The sequence below is a fragment of the Rhinoraja longicauda genome, chromosome 12, assembly GCF_053455715.1.
Source record: "Rhinoraja longicauda isolate Sanriku21f chromosome 12, sRhiLon1.1, whole genome shotgun sequence".
NCBI classification, from domain to species: Eukaryota; Metazoa; Chordata; class Chondrichthyes; order Rajiformes; family Arhynchobatidae; genus Rhinoraja; species Rhinoraja longicauda.
Genome location: NC_135964.1, coordinates 13,188,122 through 13,213,284, shown reverse-complemented (window position 1 = coordinate 13,213,284; position 25,163 = coordinate 13,188,122). Strand labels below are relative to the sequence as shown.

The 25,163-nt window shown below is 41.2% G+C and overlaps 1 protein-coding gene across 7 annotated transcripts in view; it reads left to right on the top strand.

Annotated features, from left to right (window-relative positions):
• The first annotated feature begins 708 nt into the window (after positions 1-708).
• LOC144598723 (syntaxin-binding protein 5-like) overlaps positions 709-25,163 on the top strand; it is a 178,688-nt gene continuing 154,233 nt past the window's right edge. For all 7 annotated transcript variants that reach the window (XM_078409059.1, XM_078409058.1, XM_078409055.1 and 4 more), the window contains exon 1: positions 709-1,155. In XM_078409059.1, the coding sequence (XP_078265185.1) occupies positions 961-1,155 (195 nt within the window). In that variant the 5' untranslated portion in view covers positions 709-960. The remainder of the gene's footprint in view (positions 1,156-25,163) is intronic.

Below are 25,163 nucleotides of genomic sequence, written 5' to 3'. Positions count from 1 at the left end.
TATATATATATGTATATACATACTGTATACATATACAGACACACTCCTACACACATACTGTATACATATATATAGATACACACACACACACATATATACATAAACATATATACATATATATGTATATACAGACATATATATATATATATATATATATATATAGTGTCGGGAAATAACTGCAGACGCTGGTACAAATCGAAGGTATCACAAAATGCTGGAGTAACTCAGCAGGTCAGGCAGCATCTCAGGAGAGAAGGAGGGTCTCGACCCGAAACGTCACCCATTCCTTCTCTCCTGAGATGCTGCCTGACCTGCTGAGTTACTCCAGCATTTTGTGATATATATATATATATATACATATATACATATATACATACTCACATATACATATACATACATACACGTATATACACACACACATACAATATATAATATATTATACACACACACATATATATATATAATATATACAGTGTGTAGGTTTATATATATATATATATATATATATATGTGTGTACATGTACACACACACACACACTGTATCTACCCACCTCCTTTGATTCAATGGGATGCGGACCGGGTGGAGAACACAGTCCTGGGACTACAGTTCCCATCATGCCCCGCGCGCGCATCAGCAGGGAGCGGAAGCGAGGGTGGGCGGGACATCCGGACGTTGGTGTGCGGCGGTTAGTGCAGATATGCCGAGCGGGAGTGAGGACGGACGGACAGCACCTGTATGAGGGCGGACAGCTCCCGCACTAAAACCCTCAAAATGCCGCTAAACATCACACACATCTCTTTATCACCCAGCCGCAATCCCGTTTCCACAGCAGCTTGATTCATTTTTACCTTTTTTCTTCTTTTTTTCCGTTCGAGAGGTTAAAAGAAAAAGACGACGGAATAAACAGAGAGCGGCGAGAAAAAAAAAATCCGCGAGGGGATAAATAAGAAAGTGGGGGGATGAAGAAGTTCAATTTCCGCAAGGTGCTGGACGGGTTGACGGCGGCGTCGTCGCCGGCTCAGCCCGGTGGCGGTGGCGGTGGTGGCGGGATGGGACCGGGGGCTGGCGGTGGGACCGCGGGAGGAGGCAGAGCAGGAGCCGGGGATGCAGAGATCTCCGAGACACTCACCTCGGATCAATTCCAGATCTGTAAGGTAAATGCAAAAAACCCACCGGCCCCCCCTCCAAAAAAAACTTTATTCAGAATAAATAAATAATGTGTCACACGTTGAGTTACCGTTTACAAATGTAATGCAAACTGTGTTAAGATCTAAATATTGTTGTACATATTGAGCTATCTTTTACATGCAATACAAACTCTATTCCGATATTTTGCAAAGGACAGGTCGGGTGAAGATCTGTATAATGTTTCATACATTGGGATGCCTTTTACATGCTTTACAAACTGTGTGATGATCTTAATAATGTTTCATGCGTTGGGCTGCCCTTTACATGTAATACAAACTCTATTTGGATATTTTGCAAATGATTGTTTATGTGAAGATCTAATTAACGTTTCACACATTTCACATGTAATGTAAACTGTGAAGATCTAAATAATGTTTCACACGTTGAGTTACCTTTTACATGCATTGCAAACTATTGCGATATTTTGCAAAGGATTAGTTGTGTGGTGATCTAAATGTTTCGCACATTTTTCATATAATGCAATGTAAATGTGTGAAAACGAAATAATGTTTCACTTATTAAGCCGCCTTTTGCCCGCAATGTAAACTCTTGCGATGTATGAAGATCGAAATAAATGATTCGCAACTTGACATGCAATGTAAACTGCTTGTGTGGAGATCTAAATAATGTTTAATACATCGAGCTACCTTATTCATACAATGCCAACTCTATATTGCGATATTTTACAAAGAGCTGGTGGTGTCAAGAGCTAATAAATTTTCACAATGGATATTTTGATTTCAATTAATTTACAGACAATTACAGAGCTCTGTTTCATTCATTTATTTCCTCACTGCAATTTGGTAATTCAAGTATAATAATTTAATTTAAAAAAGATTCTGGGATGAATTCTCTCCCCTTACAAACAAGATTAGTGTTATATACTATGCTTTTTTTCATAATGTTTTAATATTCATTGAGAAGATTCTTTACATCTTCATAACCAGTCCTTTACAAAAAAACACATAACCATACAAAGTTCGTAATACATTCTACACATTAAATATTCATACAGTCTAGGAGCAGACATGTCATTCGGCCCATCAAGTCTACTCCGTCATTCAATCGTGGCTGATCTATCTTTCCCTCTCAACCCCATTCTCCTGCCTTCGCTCCATAACCCCTGACGCCCTTACTAATTAAGAATCTGTCAATCTCTGCCTTAAAAATATCCAAGACAGCTTGGATTCCACAGCTGTCTGTGGCATTGAATTCCACATATTCACGACATTCTGACTAAAGAAATTCCTCCACATCTCCTTCTAAAGGTATGTCCTTTTATTCTGAGGCTATGGCCTCTGGTCCTAGACTCTCCCACTAGTAGAAACATCCTCTCCACATTCACTCTATCCAGGCCTTTCAATATTTAGCAAGTTTCAATGAGGTCCACCCGCATCCATCTAAACTCCAGCGAGTACAGGCCCAGTGCTTTAACGCTCATCATATGTTAACCCAATCATTCCTGGGATCATTCTCGTAAACCTCCTCAGGACCCTCTCCAGTGCCAGCATTTCTTTCCTCATATCTGGGGCCCAAAACTGTTCACAATACATTCCTGTTTTTGTGTTGTAGTCCTCTCGAAATAAATGCTAGCGTTGCATTTGCCTTACTACCGATTCAATTTGCAAATGAAGTTTTTGGGAATCCTGCACCAGCACTTCCAAGTTCCTTTGCACCTCTGATTTCTAAATTCCCATTTAGAAAATAGTCTTATGCCTTTATGCCTACTACCGAAATGCATGACTCCACACTTTGCTACGCTGTATTTCACCTGACACTAATCACAAAATAGAAGCTGAAAGGTCTGAAGGTGGATCAGTCACCTGGACCGGATGGACTGTATCCCAGGGTTCTGAAAGAGGTGGCTTTAGAGATGGTGGAAGCATTAGTTATGGTCTTTTAAGAATCAATATAGAGACAGCGGTGGTTCCAGGTGATTGAAAATTGCAAATATTACTTAAGTCTGAAGAAGGGTCTTGACCTGAAACATCACTTATTCCTTCTCTCCCGAGATGCTGCCTGTCTCACTGAGTTACTCCAGCATTTTGTGTCTATCTACCAAATGCAGAATTGCCCTTTTCCCTGGTAAGCTCAACGTCAAGCTGCTTTAAGAAAACATCTTGGAGACACTCTACAAATTCCCTCTCTTGGGGTCCAGTACCAATCTGATTTTCCCTGCATATTGAAATCCCCCATGACCACCGTAACATTGCATTTCTTGCATGCCGATTGTGTCTCCTGATGTAACTTGCACCCTCTTGCTACTGTTTGGAGGCCTGTAAATAATTCCTATCAGGGTCTTTTTACCCTTACAGTTTCTCAGCTCTACCCACAAGGATGCCATATCTTCTGATCCTATGTCATCCCATGCAAAGGGCTGAATTTCATTCCTTTCCAGAAAAGCTACCCCACCCCTTCTGCCCACCTGTCTGTCTTTTCGATAGGACGCGTATTCAGCTCAGCTCTTCTCTCAGCCTCATCTCCGTAATGCCCACAACGTTGTACCTACCAATTTCTAACTGCAGTCCTTCCCTTTAACTTCATCCATACATTTCCAATGTGTTGACCCAACCCACCAGCTATCTTCTATATACTAAAACTCTTGATTGCTTGTTTATTCCTGAACTACATCCAAAACGTTACATGATAGCGTGACAATTTTAGGCCCACCTTACTCACCTGTGGTCTTATGGAAGAAGTTTCATTGAAATTGGGGTGGCGGTTGCAACCTAGGAGATGCAACACCTGTCCCTTTACCTCCCCCCTCCACTCCATCCAAGGACCCAAACAGTCTTTCCAGGTGAGGCAGAGGTTCACCTGCACCTCCAACCTCATCTATTGTATCCGCTGTTCCAGATGACCACCTCTCTACATCAGCGAGACCAAACGCAGGCTCAGCGATCGTTTCGCTCAACACCTTTGCTCGGTCCACCTTAACCAACCCGATCCCCCGGTGGCTCAGCACTTCAACTCCCTCTCCCACTCCCAGTCTGACCTTTCTGTCATGGGCCTCCTCCATCGTCATAATGAGGCCCAGAGCAAATTGGAGAAACAGCTTCTCATATTTCGCTTGGGCAGTTTACACCCGAGCGGTATGAACATTGACATTTCCATCTTCAGATAGTTCCTCTGTCCCTCTCTTTCCCCTCCCCTTCCCAGTTCTCCCACTGTCTTCCTGTCTCCTACTACATCCTATCTTTGTCCCGCCCCCTCCCCAGACATCAGTCTGAAGAAGGGTCTCGACCCGAAACGTCACCCATTCCTTTCCCGAGATGCTGCCTGACCCGCTGAGTTACTCCAGCATCTTGTGTCTACCTTCAATTTGAACCAGCATCTGCAGTTATTTTCCTACACAGGATTTATCAAGGGGTCCACTAGCACTCTTATTGAAACATATAAGATAATTAGGGGATTGGACACATTAGAGGCAGGAAACATGTTCCCAATGTTGGGGGAGTCCAGAACAAGGGGCCACAGTTTAAGAATAAGGGGTAGGCCATTTAGAACGGAGATGAAGAAGAACCTTTTCAGTCAGAGAGTGGTGAAGGTGTGGAATTCTCTGCCTCAGAAGGCAGTGGAGGCCAGTTCGTTGGATGCTTTCAAGAGAGAGCTGGATAGAGCTCTTAAGGATAGCGGAGTGAGGGGGTATGGGGAGAAGGCAGGAACGGGGTACTGATTGAGAGTGATCAGCCATGATCGCATTGAATGGCGGTGCTGGCTCGAAGGGCTGAATGGCCTACTCCTGCACCTATTGTCTATTGTCTATTGTCACTCGTACCACGTGGCTGCAGTACATTGCATGATCCTGCAAGTCTCCTTTGTGTATCCGACAACTCCTGTTGATGTTTCTGCCTGCTGCTGACAGGTCAGCACTTCTCTCCTCAACCCTTCTCGCCAAAGTCTCATGTTGCACTTTTCCTCAACACAACTGCTGCATTAGACCTAGCTGCCTTCTTGTCCGCTAATCTCCTCTAGCTGAACTGTACGCTTGCTTTGATCCAAGTCCCGCCTCCTCAATTAGCAACATACTGAACTCTCAGAAACAACAACACTTCTACTTGTTCCTCCCGATTTTTTTAAAGCTCTTTTTTTTCTATTGCTAGTGTTATACCCAGTAGTCTTAGCACCTGTCTGTATACATAGCATGTGGCATCTTGAGGTAAGATTCCTTGCACCTGTCTTTACACACAGCACCCTTGTCACTGGGATGATATCCCTTCCCTTGTCTGAGTAGTGTCCCCACTGGACTCAGCCCCTCAATATAATAGAAAAATAGAACATTAGTTTAAAAACATTTAAAATGTAGGCAACGGGCATATGAAATAACCTGATTTCCTGTTAGGTTTAGGTTTATTATTGTCAAGTGTATCGAGGTACAGTCAAAAGCTTTGTTTTGCATGCTATCAAACCAGACACGGGCAGCACGGTAGCGCAGCGGTAGAGTTGCTGCTTTACAGCGAATGCAGCGCCGGAGACTCAGGTTCGATCCTGACTACGGGTGCTGTACTGTAAGGAGTTTGTACGTTCTCCCCGTGACCTGCGTGGGTTTTCTCCGAGATCTTCGGTTTCCTCCCACACTCCAAAGACGTACAGGTTTGTAGGTTAATTGACTGGGTAAATGTAAAAATTGTCCCTAGTGGGTGTAGGATAGTGTTAATGTGCGGGGATCGCTGGGCGGCGCGGACTTGGTGGGCCGAAAAGGCCTGTTTCCGCGCTGTATCTGAAATATGAAAAAAATATATATGAATATGGTACACAAATACAATCAAGCCAAACGCCAGTATAATAGATAGGACAAAGGAAAAGATACAGAATGCAGAATATAGTTTTCACCATTGTGGTGTTGTTGATACACAAATAAAATAAGGTACAAGACCTCTCTTTAAAACTATTGGAGTCTTACACTATCTTAAAAACCTTTGGAGCTCAATTACTGTTAATGTATAATAGGAATGCTGAAGATGAATACTAGGATTATTCATAATCCTAAAGGACTGGTTGTGTGAAGTTGTAATGAACTTTCTCAATTAATGTTAACAGTACATTATGATGAGGAAAGCATTGTTGATAATGTTAAGCATTTTTGTGTGGGAAGGAAAGACGGTGCAGAATCTTTGTAAAAATAATCTAATATATTGTACTTGAATTACCAGATTGATGTTTGGGAATAATTGAATGAAGTATAGGTCTGTAAATTTAAATTCAATTATCTGCAAATTAACTGAAATCAAAATATTGCGATTCAGTTTGCATTACATGCAAAAGGTAGCTGAATGTGTGAAACATACTTGACGTCAGAGAGTGTATCCTGCATATATGTAGTGATGAGCAGAGGAGGTGAAGGTGTCAAAAACATCTCACCTTAGAATATAGTCTGTAAGAGACGACATCTGCTATATTGATGGGATATAAATACCATACAATGAGTTAAAATACCTATCCATGAACTTGTCAAAATGAGCTTGGCATTTAAATTACATTTCTTTAGATATATTAATTTCAAATCAAGACGTCAAACATAAATTGCAGTAAGCAGCAGGCTAAGAGATTTCAAGGGCAACTAAAAAGACTGATTTTAGTTCCCCTGTGTTGTGAAACAACTTTCTGTAAAAATAACACTCAGCAACACTACTAAGTAATCATAGATTTAGCATTCCTTGATGTGTTTGAAACAGTGCATCTAATTGAAGATGTATATATTTGGTCACAAAAAAATGTAGTTTTCTTCTGTGAATGCAATATGTAATAAGCGATATTTTTAAATGAATAGCTGTCACTATATAATCTTGAAATTCATAATAAATGTGTGGCATTTACTGCATTAATATGTTAAATATATTTAGTGGATATTTGAGTTTTCTTAATTTTAAGAATGCTTTTATATGTGAGGAAGAAATATTCATAAAAATGGTATATATGTAATCCATTGTCTATAGTGTATAAATGCTTACAACTATCTCCAGAATTACTGAGTTGTTGATAACAGCAATGTGGGGAATATGAAAGTTATTTTTCCTTGCAAAATAAAATGATGCAGTGGTGTTGAGTTTCCGAAATGCTAAGGACCATTTCAAAAAAGTATATCAAATAGGTTACTTACAAATCAGCATATGTGAACTGCAATCTAATTAGAACATCATAGTTATGATCTTATAGCAGACAGCAATCTTGGTAGTGTTCTGTTTCATCTTCGGCAAAGTGAATTTTGCAATTTAGCAAGGAGACCTAATTCTATGCCTTCCATAGTGACATACAGATTGACGTGATAGCTCATCATGCTGTTAGTTCATGGTATTCTGCCAATGTTTGAATGCTGAGGATCTCTGAATAGTGAGAGAATGGTGGCCAAAGTTCCAAAAGGAATTACGGTCGGCTCAAGCAGTCAATTCTTCTTGCATCTTAAAATCCTGCTTCTTTACATTTTTCATTATTATGTATGTTCTACAAATGCACTGAAATGAAAGTTCAAATTAATGGACAAAGTTGGTGAATCGATTCTAACATTCCAACCTGCAATACATGTTGTGAACAAATTCACCAAGTGAAGGAACGAACAAGCAATTTAGAAGCCCGCTGATGTTCTTCACTCAAGCTTATTCTTATAATTATTTATTGTAATGTACTTTTATTGCTAATACATTACCTGGCTACAGATTTGCAATCATGTACAGTCCCTGATTTTGATGAAAAATGCTGTTGAAAGGTTAATTACTCTTTGGTTTAGGTTTAAATAATTAAAAAAATGTTTGAATAATCAGCATAATACGAGGCGATGTGATTTATGGATTTTTTGTATTTTGAAGTGAGAAACTACATAACTAATGAGTATTGCATACGTGGGAAGTATGCTGTCTTTTTTAAAATCCATCATTTTATTAATTTCTGGTTTGGATTTTGCAGAATTAGAGCACAGTTTACTTCTTTTCATTTTTAAATAATTATTTTCAAATCCGAAATGCACTTTACTCACCTGTGCATGATGTGGTACAAGCAGTATCTATGGGACTGACTAACCAAGCTTGGGTGTTGAAGTTTGGTAACAAATGCTTTTGTTGAATGTTTTCAAGATAATATACAGATAAAGTATTGATATTTAAAGAAACAAAAGGTGAAACTGAAGAATAGATGCTGCAGGTCTCTTGCCCAAAAAGTTAATCTTCAAGTCAAATCAGTAGTAAAGAAAGCTACTGATGTTAACATTTATTTCAAGTGGGCTTGTATACAAAAACAGGGACGTAATGTTGAGGATCTGCCATGATTGAATGGTGGAGTAGACCTGATGGGCCAAATGGCCTAATTCTAATCCTATCCCTTATGACCTTACCACCAATAAGGCGTAGTAAGGTCACATTTGTAATATTGTGAGCAATTTTGGGCAGCATATCTGAGGTAGGATGTGCTGCCTCTGGTGAGGGTCCAGAGGAGGTTTACAAGAACGATCCCAGGAACGAGGAGGTTAACCTATGATGAGTGTTTGTCGGCACTGGGCCTGCACTCACTGGAGTTTAGAAGAATGAGGGGGGACCTCAGTGAAACATACAGAATAGTGAAAGGCTTGGATAGAGTGGATGAGGAGAGGATGTTTCCACCAGTGGGAGAGTCTAGGACTAGGTGCCACAGCCTCAGAATTAAATGACGTTCTTTTAGGAAGGAGATGAGGAAAATTTCTTTAGTCAGAAAGTGGCGAATCTGTGGAAATCTTTGTTACTGAAGGCTGTGGAGGCCAAGTCAGTGAATATTTTTAAGGCAGAGATAGATAGATTCTTGATCAGTACAGGTATCAGAAGTTATGGGGAGAAGGCAGGAGAATGGGGTTAGGAGGGAGCGCAGGATCTGCCATGATTGAATGGTGGAGTAGACCTGATGGGCCAAATGGCCTAATTCTACTCCTATCCCTTATGACCTTACCACCAATAATGATAACTCATTTGAGGGATGGATGGGCCATGGGGGAAGCAAGTTATTTGGCATTGCAATTCAAATGGTTGAATACTATACACATATTTGGATACATCTTTTTCCCCAGTTAAAAGGCACACATTAGATTTCAGGATGTAGGAATTTGACTGCATTACAATGAGAGATTTAACATGTACAGTGCCCTCCATAATGTTTGGGACAAAAACATTATTTATTATGTTACTCCACAATTTGAGATTTATAATAGAAAAAAATCACGTGCTTAAAGTACACATTGTCAGATTTTAATAAAGGCCATTTTTATACATTTTGGTTTCACAAATCTCAAATTGTGGAGTACAGAGGCAAATAAATAAATGATGGGTCTTTGTCCCAAACATTATGGATCAAACATCTGACATGACACTTTTAAGAGAAAGCAGTAGGATCAATGGATTTCAGTTTGGAATTTAAACCACTGAAACATGAAGTTGAAAATTGTACAGTTGTATGTTCCTAGGTCAGAAATGACCCATTTCTGTAAATGAAAAATGGGTAGTTTAGAGCATGATTTAAGTAGAAATATTGCACAGCCCTGATGAAATTAAAATATTGTTTTAACTCTCTGAACTTTTTTTTTGCTTTGTCGTTATGATTGCATTTTCGCTTGGGGCAAGAAATACTCTTGGAATAGTCAGAATATGGACAGCAACAGGATTGGTGCCACAATGCAGGGTAGTTATCATTTGTTGTGATCTTTGTTTTTGCTTCATAGTTCCAGGGACCCAGATCTGATTCTGACGTTTGGTGCTCACTTTGTGGAGTTTGTACATTTCCCGAGGTGCTTTGATTTCCTCCCCATCTTAAAGATGTGCTGGTTGTTGGATAAATAGGCTGCTGTGAATTGTCTGTAGTACAGGGGAGTGGTAAAAGACATGAGGGAGGGAATAGGTAGCAGGGAAATAAGTGGGGCAGTGGGATGTTCAGAGCTGACATAGGCTCAGTGGGCCAAATGGCCTTTCTATGTCACATGGAAACTGAAATGTGTGTATCTAAATGTAATTTGTTGCTGACAAGAACTATGCCCACTTGATAAAAGTGAAATATGGTTTTAAAATTTGGTCATTGTGATTTAATTGGGATTTAGCGTTACATTGTGTGAAATATAATGTGAAATTCCTGAGATTTTGAAGTAATTATTTTCTTTTCAGTTGTTACAAAATGTGAATTAATTAAATTCAATAATTGGCAAAACATACAATATTTATTTTGCATGAATTAACGTTATGTATTTTTAATTTTGTCAATAAAACCTAGATGTTTGGGCTGTGGTTATTTTGGCAATGTTATGGAGATTTGATTAACAGAGGATCTTGATCGTGGGTTTTTGATCATGATTGGATCAAAGGGCAATGATCTTTAAATGCAATTATTCCTAAAAATAAAGGGAAAATCATTGGGCTGAGCTGAGCTGGGTTTGGTTTTCTGCCTGCGATTCCCACCTTCATTTACCTGGACCAGATGCAGAAGGCCAAACAAGCTCTCCAATTAACAAAGCTTATCTCTTTCTTCCTGATCTCCAGGTCAGGAATTACCATTCAAATAAATGGCAATTCCAGTCCAACACAGGTGTGGCTGGTATAGGGTTGGAGAGTCAAGATTCTTCAGCTTAGTGTTGGGGAATCCCAGCACAATTGTGTCCTGCCATTGGATTACACGACAAGTCCAGCAGCAGAGCAGTGACAGATGCTATGACATTTGCTGCTCAGCATGTCCTGAACTTGCAGGTGGATCCATGTAAATATGGGAATTAGAATCTGGGAACTGCTGAACCATGGAACTGCCAGCCACAGATAGCATGATTAGGCTTAATATTATCAGGCTGACTTTTGTAAACAGATTGTTTCTTCCATGGACTTGTACATTACTTGGGAACTGGACCAGATATTCAACTTGATGATTTCAGACTTCACATAAGATGGAAAATTAAAAGAAAATAATGACTGAAGCTCATATCATACAATCATAATTAAGCTGCATTTAATAATTTTGTCTACTTATGATTCTGTAAAAAGCATTTTTTTCTCATTCTCTACAACTTTATCCTATGTGAATCAAAAAAGTGTATTTTTTAAGTAGGCAGGTAAAAATTTGCAGTGACTACATCCCAAACTTATTTTTGATTGTTTACAATGTTGTAATGTCCAAATAATATTAAAAATGGGTTCAAGTTTTCTGAGCAAGTTCTGACTTTGAATGAAATCATCATTCATCCAGTTTTAGCTTCATCTCCACTTTCTTATTTGATTTCCACAACTCTCTACACTCGGGTCCTGATCTTATGAAATGCAGTATAGTGATACGATTGTTATTTCTTCAGCATAGGGATTCTCTACAACTTGATGATATAAACATATAAAACTCTTAAGGGGTTGGAGAGGCTAGATGCGGGAAGATTGTTCCCGATGTTGGGGGAGTCCAGAACCAGGGGTCACAGCTTAAGGATAAGGGGGAAGTCTTTTAGGACCGAGATGAGAAAACATTTCTTCACACAGAGAGTGGTGAGTCTGTGGAATTCTCTGCCACAGAAGGTAGTTGAGGCCAGTTCATTGGCTATATTTAAGAGGGAGTTAGATGTGGCCCTTTTTGCTAAAGGGATCAGGGGGTATGGAGAGAAGGCAGGTACAGGCTACTGAGCTGGATGATCAGCCATGATCATATTGAATGGCGGTGCAGGCTCGAAGGGCCGAATGGCCTACTCCTGCACCTATTTTCTATGTTTCTATGTGTCGGGACCCATAAGCAATGGCTTCCTGAAGACCCATCTAAAGACTTTCCAGTTTTGCTGCTGACCAAGTTGGCATACTAGGCTGGTCCTATTTGCCTGCGTTTGTCCCATGTGTCTACCCAAAATTAGTATTTTAACTGTTGGAGATGATTCTGTTTCGGGCTCAGTTTAATGCTTCATATGAAATCTCGGTTTGAATAAAAACCTGCAGATATCATGGCACAGCAGGAACCAGATTGGGAAACCCTAGGTCATGATAAAATATAGTAGAACAAAATATACTGCATTAATAAATTAAAAGGACAACTCAAATATATTTGTCAAACACACAAAGATAAATCTCAATGAGACCAGTGAGGGCCTTTGGAATTTGTTGTGAGGATGTCCATTCTTGGCAGAGTCTTTGATAAGGGCAGCCCTTGCACAAGCTCTGGTCTCTGGTGATTTGTGCATTTGTTTTTCAAATGCCAAAGTTAAGAAATCATATTCACGCAGCCGGTAGCTCCTAATTGCAGCATTTTTGGAGAAGCATGAGAAAACTTCCTGCTGGAGATGGGCTCTCCAGAATTCTATGATTCTCTTTGCTTCAAAATGTATTTTGTTGCCTCTGTAAGCTCAGTCAGGCTGAAGCTCACTGTTGGGAATTTGGCTGCCATGAATACTCATGAATGTTAGTGAGAAAGTAATCCTGAAAGTTCTCCTGCAGGCTAGAAATTTGTCAAGGTTTTTTATTCAATGCAAGAGAATTTCTATTCCTTTCAAGAAAGTGCAGAACACGTTCTTCCAGTGCCAGTCCAGTATGTCTGATTTTCAAATATGCCATAAACATTTGATGTGCGTCTCAGAGTGACATGTCATTTGCCTCCCTGCCATGAAAATCAACTTTGTTCAGTTTTTTCAAATTCCCATCAAATAAACATAGCTTGGGAGACAATTGATTTGAAGAAAGAGGTATCAAAATTCAAGCTTATCCTCCAGAAATGCTTGTTCCTCTTCTCCAGGTTTGCCAACTCTAGACAACCAGCTCAACTCTATATGGAATTGCAAATACTTATTGGCTGCCAACATCTCTTTACAGAGAGCACTGAGCAATGTAGCTTTTATGGGACATTACTTAATCATTCATTATTTTGACATGTGAGTGTCGAGGTTAAATTGTAAAGATTTTCAGAACTGCCTCCTGTAAAATGCAGTGGGCCGCTATTACATTGCATACGTGCTTTTGAATATGAACAACGCTTGACTTCAACTCGCTATATTCCTGGTCACATCTGTACAGATCCCAGCACTGTCAATCCTTGCCAGCTGTGAGTCCATCAGTTTGAATTCATGGCCCTGTAAATGTCCTCGCCTTTGGTGGCTTGTCTTAATGGTTGTTGAAAAGAATATTCTTGTGAGCATCTCCATCACTCAAACTTTACAAACCTGTTTAACTGATCTAGTCCTGATATGTTTGTCAATTTGTTCAACTGAAGAACAAATATTTTGTAATGTTGCTTTTTATCACCAATAACTGTCTAAACATCAAGTCCTGAAGCTCGTTTTCAGCTGTATCATTTGAAAGGAGTGTGTTTATTATGGGGGATGTGGGGAAAGAATGGAGAGGTGGTTAAAAAACAATTTCCTGGCTACTTTCTTGGGTTGAAAGACCATACATATGTTTTTAGATGAGATTTGATAAGTTTTCCACGGTATAGGATTTCCTCTTTTGCTCTGTGAACTGGAAAATATGTTGTTGTTAATGTTGCTTTGTTTCATTGGCATGACTGAAGTAATAGATTATTTAATTGGAGTCATAGAGTCATACAGTGTGGAAACAGGCCCTTTGGCCCAACTTGTCCATACTGGCCAACATGTCCCGCTACACTAGTCCCACCTGCCCGCATTTGGCCCATAACCCTCCAAACCTGTCCTTTCTATGTATCTGTCTAACTGTTTCTGAAATGTTAGGATAGTCCCTGCCTCAACTATCTCCTCTGGCAGTTCGTTCCATACATGCACCACCCTTTGTGTGAAAAAGTTACCCCTCAGATTCATATTAAATCTTTTCCCATTCACCTTAAACCTATGTCCACCGGTCCTCGATTCACTTACTCTGGGCAAAGGACTCTATGCATCTAACCGATCTATTCCTTTCATGATTTTATATACTCTATAGGATCACCCCTCATTCCCCTGCGCTCCAAGGAATAGAGTCTCAACCTCTCGCTATAGCTCAGACCCATGTCCAGCTTGACATCTTCCCCATAACATGGTGCCCAGAACTGAATACTCTAAATTCTGCCTCACCAATGTCTTATACAACTATAACATGACCTCCCAACTTCTATACTTAATACTCTGACTGACGAAGGCCAATGTACCAATAGCCTCTTTGACCACCCAGTCTATCTGCAACTCGACTTTCAAAGAACCATGCACCTGCACTCCTAGATCCCTCTGCTCTACAACAATCCCCTGAGCCCTACCATTCACTCCCCATGTTCAACTTCCCAAAATGCAACACCTCACATTTCGTTCTATTACATTTCACCAACCTTTCCTCAGCCCACCTGGCCAATCGATCAAGATCCTGCTGCAATGTTTCACAACCATCTTCACTATCTACAAAACCACCCACTTTTGTATCATCTGCAAACTTACTAATCTTGACATGTATGTTCTCATCCAAATCATTGACATGGATGACAAACAGTAACGGACCCAGCACCGAACCCTGAGGCACACCACTAGTCACAGGCCTCCAGTCCGAGAAGCAACCTTCTCCATCTGCTTCCTTCCATGAGCCAATTTTCTATCCATTCACCTATCTTCCCTTGGATCCCATGCGATCTAACCTGCCAGAGCAGCCTACCATGTTGAATGCTTTGCTGAAGACCATATTTACAACATTTGCCATCCTCCAGTCTTCCAGCACTTCTCCTGTATTGTAAGACGACTCGTAAATTTCAGCTAGGACTTCTGCAATATCCTCTCTAGTTTCCCACAATGTCCTCGGATATATCTGATCAGGCCCTGGAGAATGTTTACTTTCATACACGACAGTACCTTCATCACCTTCTTTGACCTTAACACTGACTGCTCTTAAGACAATTCCATTGACTGCCTTAAGTTCCTCCCTCCTCCTGTCTTCCTCCTCAGTAAATACAGAGGAGAAGTATTCATTGAGGACCTTACCCATCTCCTGTGGCTCCACAAACACTTTGATTCCTGAGGGGTCCCACTCTCTCTAATTATCTTTTTCCCTCTTATCTATATACTAAAACGTTTGTTTGTTCCTGAACTATAGCCAAAACGGTACATGATAGCGCGATAATTTTAGGCCCACCTTGCTCACCGTCGTCCCTTTGATGCTAATGGAAGACGTTTCATTGAAATCGGAGTTATATTTTTAAAGTTATTCACATTTTAAACTTTATATCTATCTCCTAGGGAGGGAGAGGAGAGGGAGGGATAAGTGGGGTTGAGGGGGATGGAGTTGGGGAGGAGAGGGGGCAGTGGTGGAGGAGAGGGTGCTGCACCAATGCAGGAGAGGTTTGGGCCCAATGGGTCCACTTGGTCTAGTGTATTTATAAAATCTCTGGGAATTGTCTTTATCTCCTGGCCGCCTTTTGCCCTTCTGATTTCCTTTTTTAGTTTGCTCCGTAGTTTCCGAAACTCCTTCAGCGATGCACTGGATCCCAGGTGCCTATACCTGCCCCATGCGTCCATATTCTTAACCAATGCCTCAATTTCCCTCGTCAGTCAAGCTTCCAAACTTTTGCCTGCCTTGCCCTTCACTCTAATAGGGACATGTATTTTCTGAGCTCTTGTCAGCACACTTGGCTGATGTTCTTTTCCCCTCAAATAACCTGCTCCAGCCAACTTGAGCAAGACCTTCTCTCATACATAGTTGGCCTTACCCCAATTTAGCATTCCAACATGTGGGCCCTCTCTGTCCCTATCCATAACTATCTTAAACCAAACAGTGGTCACTGGTTGCAAAAGGCTCCTTCACAAACACTTCATTTATTTGCCATTCCCAAGACTGGATCATGTTGTCCGCTCACTTTTGGGACCCTCTACATTTTGCTGGAGAAAACTCTCCTGAGCACTTTTGAGAAATATGGATTTTTCAAGTCAATATTGGGAAAGTTAAAATCCTCTACTACAACAACCTTATTTGACCTGCAGCTGTCTGCAATCTCCTAGCATATTTGTTCTCCCTAATTCCCATTGACTATTTGGGAATATAATTAAATATAAATTTAAAATGCCAAAGTATCTTCAATTAAAGAAGGTGTTACATGGGCCGACATACTTGTCATTTGGATTCTAGTAGTTGGGCCAAAGTTTTTATTTTACAGTGAATTGTTTGCAGGTGAAGGGATGTCCAACAAATAAGAGGCTTTTAAAATATTTCAGAGTTCAGAGACGGTATTTTCCTGTTAGGGGAAGGGTGAGACTGACAATTTCACGGAACCGTAGTTGACGAGATATTGAGCCTCAAGAAAAAGGAGACATCCATCAGGGTTATGCAGTAGGGAAGAAGCAAATCACTTGAGTACAAGTGGACAAATTAATATAAGAGGGAAATTAGGAGGGGAAAAAGAGGGCATGAAGTGGATCTGGCAGGCAAGGCAAGAGGAAATCCCAAGAGATTCAACATGTTAAGAGTAAAAGGCTAGCGAGAGAATAGGTCCTCTTCAAGATGTGCACGGTTGTTTTGGTGTCGAGCCACAGGAGATGGGTGAGATATTTTAATGAATAGTTTTAATAAAACAGTTTTTACCGTGGAGAAGATCGTAGAAGCTAAGGGATTGAAACAAATGAATTGTGATGTCTTGGACCATATACCCGTCATCAAACAGTTCACAACGCTTAAAAACGTTTAGACAAGTACATGGATTGGGTAGGTTTAGAGGGATATGGGCCAAGATACAGGCAGGTGGGATTGGTGTAGATAGGGAATGTTGGTTGGCGTGAGCAAGTTGGGCCGAGGGGTCTGTTTCCCTGATGTATAACTCTACCTTAGAGAAGGTATTGGTAGTCTTAAGTTAAAATAGATAAATCTTCAGGATCTTGGGGGCGCTGAGGAGGAAATTGCAGAGGTCCTGCAGAGCTATTTGCTTGATCTTTAGAAACGGGTGAAGTTCCAGAAGACTGGAGTGTGGCTAATGTTGTACCGTTATTTAAGAAGAGCAGCAAGAACAAGCCAGAGAACCACAAGGCAGTGAGCTTGACATCAGTGGTGGGTAAGTTACAAGAGGTGGTGAAGCCTAACTTGGAATAATAAGTACTGTTTTGGTTAACCCACTATAGGATAAGAGTGCAAATAAGATTCACAAGAATGTTGCCGGGACTCAAGGGCCTGAGTTATAAGGGAGGGGTTGGGCAGGGCAGAACTTTAGTGTAGGAGACTGGGGGGTGACCCTATAGAGGTCTATAAAATCATATGGATAAGATAAATTCGCACAGTCTTTTTCCCACGATAGGGAAATCATTATTAGAGGACATAGGTTTAGGGTGAGAAGGGAAAGATTTAATAGGAACCTGAGAGACATCGTTTTCACACAGAGGGTGGTGGCTATACGGAACAAACTGCCAGTGAAAGCAGTTGAGGCATGTACAATAAGAAGCTTTAGACAATAGGTGCAGGAGGCGGCCATTCAGCCCTTCGAGCCAGCACCGCCATTCAATGTGATCGTGGCTGATCATTCTCAATCAGTACCTGCCTTCTCCCCATGCTCCCTGACTCCGCTATCCTTAAGAGCTCTATCTAGCTCTCTCTTGAATGCATTCAGAGAATTGGCCTCCACTGCCTTCTGAGGCAGAGAATTCCACAGATTCACAACTCTCATGACTAAAAATGTTTTTCCTCATCTCAGTTCTAAATGGCCTACCCCTTATTCTTAAACTGTGGCCCCTTGTTCTGGACTCCCCCAACATTGGGAACATGCTTCCTGCCTCTAACGTGTCCAACCCCTTAATAATCTTATACGTTTCGATAAGATCTCCTCTCATCCTTCTAAATTCCAGTGTATACAAGCCTAGTCGCTCCAGTCTTTCAACATATGACAGTCCCGCCATTCCGGGAATTAACGTAGTAAACCTACGCTGCATGCCCTCAATAGCAAGAATATCCTTCCTCAAATTTGGAGACCAAAACTGCACACAGTACTCCAGGTGCGGTCTCACTAGGGCCCTGTACAACAAACAGCAGAAGGACCTCATTGCTCCTATACTCAACTCCTCTTGATATGAAGGCCAACATTCCATTGGCTTTCTTCACTGCCTGCTGTACCTGCATGCTTCCTTTCAGTGACTGATGCACTCGCCCACTCACACAACCTGTCCAAGTCACCCTGCAACCTCCTAGCATCTTCCTCACAGTTCACATTACCACCCAGCTTTGTATCATCTGCAAATTTGCTAATGGTACTTTTGATCCCTTCAAATGACATTTAAATGACATTTGACAGGAACAAGGAGGGAAGGTTTAGAAGGATTGGGGCCAAAGGCAGGGTTGCCTTAAATTGGTGTCTTGCTTGGCATAAATGAGTTGGGCGAAGGGCCTGTGCTATATTTCTCTACGACTAGTTTTGTATAACATTAGTAGGACTTTCAGATACCAACATAAACATTTTCAAAACAAAAAAAACGTTTAAACTTCTCCATTGCTGAAAGCCTGCATGTTGACATTTGCTGCTTGGCAGTTGGATCAAATTAAGAGGTTTTTCCTTTTGCTGTGAAATTTTTGTTGACAAATGTCACCTCAGCTTGTTTGTCTTTGAGCTATTTTTGACAGCAAATCATCATAAAGTACACATTGCAGATGCTCTTCTGAATTACAGATTGTTTTTATTATCCTTAAATTCAAGAAATGTTCACTATATTTATACTTAATTTTCACTAGAAAGCCACTTCGGCCATAGTTTTAACAGATTAGCCTAGAATAAAAATCATAATGCTGTAGTCTAGCAGTCTTTCAATGTAGCATTGAAGTTGGAATACTTCACAAAAGAGCATTTATAAACAGGTTTAAAATACTTGTCATCACTTGGATTTTAAATCTCGGGTGTGAGTGAGATAATTTGTTTGGTATTGCACAGGAAATTTGAACATAAGCACAGGGTGTCTACAATATTGTTTGATTATTTCTTTTTCCTGGGTAATTTGTAAGACTTGTTCTCAACTGTATTTAATGAGATACCACACATGTGAAAGGTGATGCAGTTGGAGTTGCCACAGAGAGACAAGACATTAGTGAAATGAGGCAAGACAAACAAATACTGCAGCCCATTTTGGTAACTCATCCTTGCTTTTAAGTGCCATAAAGTTCTGCAGGGAAATGCTCTTCACTAGTAATGGGAGGAAGAAATCTGCTGATTAAACAAGAAGCTGTAACTAGAGCTTGCTGATGAGGTCCATGGTAAGAATGTGTTCGAGGTGGAGCTGGAAAGGTGATTACTGTGGCAAGTTTACTTATGTTTGAGATGTATATTATTCAAACCTTTTCACTCTGCCTTTTTAAGCCTATTCCAGCATATCACTCCTCACACCAATGTAACTTGTACTAATCCCTTCTTCTATTCACTTCCTTACATAAGCAATGGCCCTCACCATTGATGCCCCATCTTTATTGAGCCATGTTTTTCCAACAAAAATCGTTTCTCTATCCAACTATTCAGCACACCATATTAGTCTTGTGCGTGGGTCTCTTTCCCATCTTATTGGAATAAAGAATACCAAACATAACAGCGATAGAGAGGGAGAGAACCAGTGAAGGCTCTCCTGTCACTTTTCAAATGACAACTGCAGAGAAGAAGGTGCTGTATGCCAGGGGAGTTGCATACTCTCCTTAGTTGTAGGAAAAACTGGGACTGCCCCCACATCCACTTGCCACTTGGTGACAACATTAAATTGATGTTAGTTATGTGTACCGAGATAGTGAAAACATTTCTAAACTATCTAGTCAAATCATACTGTATAATCACCACAAACAAGTACAACAAGTAGCATTAACCACATGACAGTGTCATATTGAGTAAAGTACCAACAGTCCACAATACTCAACTTTATTGATGGAATTCTCATTTATGTTATGAACATCTCACAAAGCTTTCAAGATCTTATTAAAAGTCATGAAGAAAGAAGGTGATGCTTTTGCAGAGATGGTCACTCATTCTGACAGTACAAAATCTTGTGTTACTAACGTGCCAGCTCACAAGCTTGTACTTTAGTGGGACTGGTGGGTTAGGTAATTAGGTTTTCATCTGCTCACATGGATCACGAGTGAGCAAGAGCAAATGGAAGAGCCTGAACATCAGTGAGATTATTTTCAGAGGTTGCAGGATGTTTCAAGCTCCACTCCGCTGGATGCAGATGTGGCCATCAAATACACTGTTACAACGTGTGTTTCCACAACACAAATTGGATTTAACATGATTGATGAATCATGGAACTTTATTTATATTAAGTGAACCTAATTGGTTATAATGCGATCTTGATCAGGAATGAGAGAACGTTAAAAGTTATTTGGAAAATTGGCAAGTAGAAAAAAAACAGTCTTGGAAAAAGTGTTTCCATGTAGCCTCCCCGCAGTAATCAGACACTTGTTTCTTAAGAACACAGCTCCTACTTTGATCTTGCTTCTGTTGGTAATTGTGTAATAAATTATGTAAAATACAGCTTTAGTATTTTTAGCTTGCTGACATAAAACAAACTTGTAGTTATTAAAAAAGCTTTATTTTTAATCTCTCGTGGGGAAAAAAGAACTTTGTTGCGAGTTGAAAACTTTCTAGCCCCAACCACCTTTTCCCTATTCACGCAATTGTTTTTACAATGCTATTTTCTATAACTTGAGGTTATGGAAACCTTGAGTTCCAGGCACGCACCAGTCTCTGTGTCAAAATAAAACTTGCCCTGCATATCACCTTTAAATGCTCATCTATGCCTCTGATAACTTTATGTACTTTTTATCAGGTCTCCCCTCAACCTCTGACGCTCTAGCGAAACAATCCAAGTTTGTCCAACCTTGTAGGTAATACTCTCTAACCCAGACAGCATTCTGGGAAGCCTCTTCCACACCTCCAAAGCCCCCACATCCTTCCTGTAATGGGGAACCATGCATAGTTCTCCAAATGCAGCCTAATCAAAGTTTTCCCTTAACTCTGCTGGCAGCCTGGAATACATCTCACAAGACCCAGGGATGTATTAACCTTAATGCCCACTAAGCATCTGGTACCTCCTTTTTAATCTTAACATGCTTTAGCATTTCCTGTCCTCATCTAAATCTCCTACTGCAATGTCTTTTTTCCTAGTGAATATGGATAAAACAATATTAATTTCTCTGTCTCCACCTACAGATTGCCCTTTTGGTTCACTCTTGCTGTGGTTATCCTCTAGTTCTTAATATACTTAAACAAAATTCTGTGCTATCGGCCTTCTTGAGAGCTAACTGTGGTGACCGACAGGCCCAGATGCAATCCCTACCGTGTCCTCGGAGCCTGTGAGAACCAGCAAGATGGAATATTCAAGGATATCTTAATTCTTCGAAACACATCTTGTGGTTCCTACCTGCTTTAAAAAGACCACTATCACCAGTGGTAAAGAAAAACAAGGTAGTGTGCATTTGTCATTACTGTTCGGTGGCTCTGACATCCACTATCGTGAAGTTCTTCGAAGCTGGACATATTGCATATCAGCTCCTGTCTTCCAGACAGCTGAGATCCACTGCAATTTGCCTAATGTTACATCAGGTCCATAGCAGACACCATCTCAATAGACAATAGGTGCAGGAGTAGGCCATTCGGCTCTTCGAGCCAGCACCACCATTCAATGTGATCATGGCTGATCATTCTCAATCAGTACCCCGTTCCTGCCTTCTCCCCATACCCCCTGACTCCACTATCCTTAAGAGCTCTATCTAGATCTCTCTTGAATGCATTCAGAGAATTGGCCTCCACTGCCTTCTGAGGCAGAGAATTCCACAGATTTACAACTCTGACTGAAAAAGTTTTTCCTCATCTCCATTCTAAATGGCCTACCCCTTATTCTTAAACTGTGGCCCCTGGTTCTGGACTCCCCCAACATTGGGAACTTGTTTCTTGCATCTAACGTGTCCAACCCCTTAATAATCTTATATGTTTCGATAACATCCCCTCTCATCCTTCTAAATTCCAGTGTATACAAGCCTAGTCGCTCCAATCCTTCAACATACGACAGTCCCGCCATTTCGGGAATTAACCTAGTGAACCTACGCTGCACGCCCTCGACAGCAAGAATATCCTTCCTCAAATTTGGAGACCAAAACTGCACACAGTACTCCAGGTCTCACTAGGGCCCTGTACAATTGCGGAAGGACCTCTTTGCTCCTATACTCAACTCCTCCTGCTATGAAGACCAACATTCCATTGGCCTTCTTCACTGCCCGCTGCACCTGCATGCTTCCTTTCAGTGATTGATGCACTAGGACACCCAGATCTCGTTGTACGTCCCCTTTTCCTAACTTGACACCATTCAGATAATAATCTGCCTTCCTATTCTTACCACCTTCCTATTCCTATAACCTCACACTTATCCACATTAAACTGCATCTGCCATGCATCCGCATCTGCCATGCATCTAATTTTGCCCACTAATCTCCTATGTGGGACCTTGTTGAAGGATTTCTGAAAGTCGAGGTACACCACATCCACCGGCTCTCGCCTGTCAATTTTCCTAGTTACATCCTCAAAAAATTCCAGAAGAATAGTCAAGCATGATTTCCCCTTCGTAAATCCATGCTGACTTGGAATGATCCTGTTACTGCTGTCCAAATGCTCCGCAATTTCGTCTTTTATAATTGACCAGCATCTTCCCCACCACTGATGTCAGACTAACTGGTCTATAATTTCCCGTTTTCTCTCTCCCTCCTTTCTTAAAAAGTGGGATAACATTAGCTACCCTCCAATCCACAGGAACTGATCCTGAATCTATAGAACATTGGAAAATTATCACCAATTTCTGGAGCCACAATTTCTAGAGCCATCTCCTTAAGTACCCTGGGATGCAGACCATCAGGCCCTGGGGATTTATCAGTCCCATCAGTCTACCCAACACCATTTACTGCCTAATGTGGATTTCCTTCAGTTCCTCCGTCACCCTAGGATCTCTGGCCACTAGAACATCTGGGAGATTGTTTGTATCTTCCTTAGTGAAGACAGATCCGAAGTACCGGTTCAACTCGTCTGCCATTTCCTTGTTCCCCATAATAAATTCCCCTGCTTCTGTCTTCAAGGAACCCACATTTGCCTTGACTATTTTTTTCCTCTTCACATACCTAAAAAAGCTTTTACTATCCTTTATATTATTGGCTAGCTTACCCTCGTACCTCATCTTTTCTCCCCGTATTGCCTTTTTAGTTATCTTCTGTTGCTCTTTAAAAGAGTCCCAATCCTCTGGCTTCCCACTCTTCTTTGCTATGTTGTAATTCTTCTCTTTTATTTTAATGCTGTCCTTGACTTCCCTTGTCAGCCACGGGTGCCTCTTACTCCCCTTAGAATCTTTCCTCCTCTTTGGGATAAATTGATCCTGCAACTTCTGCATTATTCCCAGGAATACCTGCCATTGCTGTTCCACCGTCTTCCCTGCGAGGGCCTCCTTCCAGTCAATTCTGGCCAGCTCATGCCTCTCTAATTCCCTTTGCTGTAATACTGACACTTCCGATTTTCCCTTCTCCCTCTCAATTTGTAGAGTAAAACCTTATCATATTGTGATCACTGCCTCCTAATGGCTCTTTTACCTCGAGTCCCCTTATCAGATCAGGTTCATTACACAACACTAAGTCTAGAATTGCCTTCTCCCTGGTAGGCTCCAGTACAAGCTGTTCTAAGAATCCATCTCGGAGGCACTCCACAAACTCTTTATCCTGGGGTCCATTACCAACCTGATTTTCCCAGTCTACTTGCATGTTGAAATCTCCCATAACCACCGTAGCATTACATTTGCGACATGCCAATTTTAGCTCTTGATTCAACTTGCAGCCTATGTTGAGGCTATTGTTTGGGGGCCTGTAGATAACTCCCATTAGGGTCTTTTTACCCGTACAATTCCTCAGTTCTATCCATACTGATTCTACATCTCCTTGGCCCTAACTTATCCCTGGATAACATGGGGTGTCTTATCTCTAGATAACAAGGACACCTACATCAAATTTCTTTCGACTTTCACTCTGCCTTCAACACCATAATCCAAACCAAACTCATGTTCAAACTCCTGGACCCCTGCCTCTGCAACTGGATTCTTGACTTCCTGACCCAAAACGTCATCCTTCCTTCTGTCCCGAGATGCTGCCTGACCCGCTGAGTTACTCCAGCATTTTGTGTCTACTGTGGCGGATCAGGCCTCCGCCAGGCCACTACACTACCTTCAATTTAAAACCAGCATTTGCAGGGGTTTTTTTCCTACTCCTGACCCGTAGATCTCAATCAGTAAGGATAGGTGAGGCGGCAAAACATCCTCCATGATAATTCTCAACACTGGTGCTCTGCAAGGCTATGTCCTTGGTCCATTACTATATGCCCTACACGCTCACGACTATGCAGCTAAATTCTACTCTAACGCCATTTAAAAGTTTGCAGATGACATCACTGTGATAGGCTGAATCTCAAACATTGAAGGAGTGGAGTATATGAAGGAGATAGAGCTGGTAATTAACATCACGGAAATGAAGGAGCTGGTAATTAACATCACGAAGAGAGATGGAGTTCACTCGGTGTTGAAGTGGAGATGGCCCGGAATTTCAAATTCTTAGGTGCAAGTATCACCAACAGTTTGACCTGTCCAACAACATAGACCATACTACCAAGAAAGGGCACCAATGCAGCTCCTTTCTTTCTCTTATCAGTTTCTACTGATGCACCGTAGAAAGCATCCTATTGAGATGCATCAGAGTTCGGTATGGCAACTGCTCCACCCATGATTGCAAGAAACTACAGAGAGTCGTGGATGGGCCCAAACCATCTCCTCCCCACATCTATACTTCTGCCTCGGCAAAGCAGCCAACCTGACTCGTGTACCACCTGACTTAGGAACAGCTTCTTCCCTGCTGTAATCAGACTCTTGATCAGAATTCTTGTATGCTATGGATGCACCTCCGATCTTGCAGTCTATATCATTTTGGTCAGGCAGCATCTGTGGAAAGAGAAACAGGGTTACCAACCTTTGACCAAAAGAGAGGAATCTTCAAATTGAAATTGCAGAGGTGGAGGAGAAACCGTGAAGGGCATGTTTTTGGGTTGAGACTGAATGATACAAGCTTTGGTG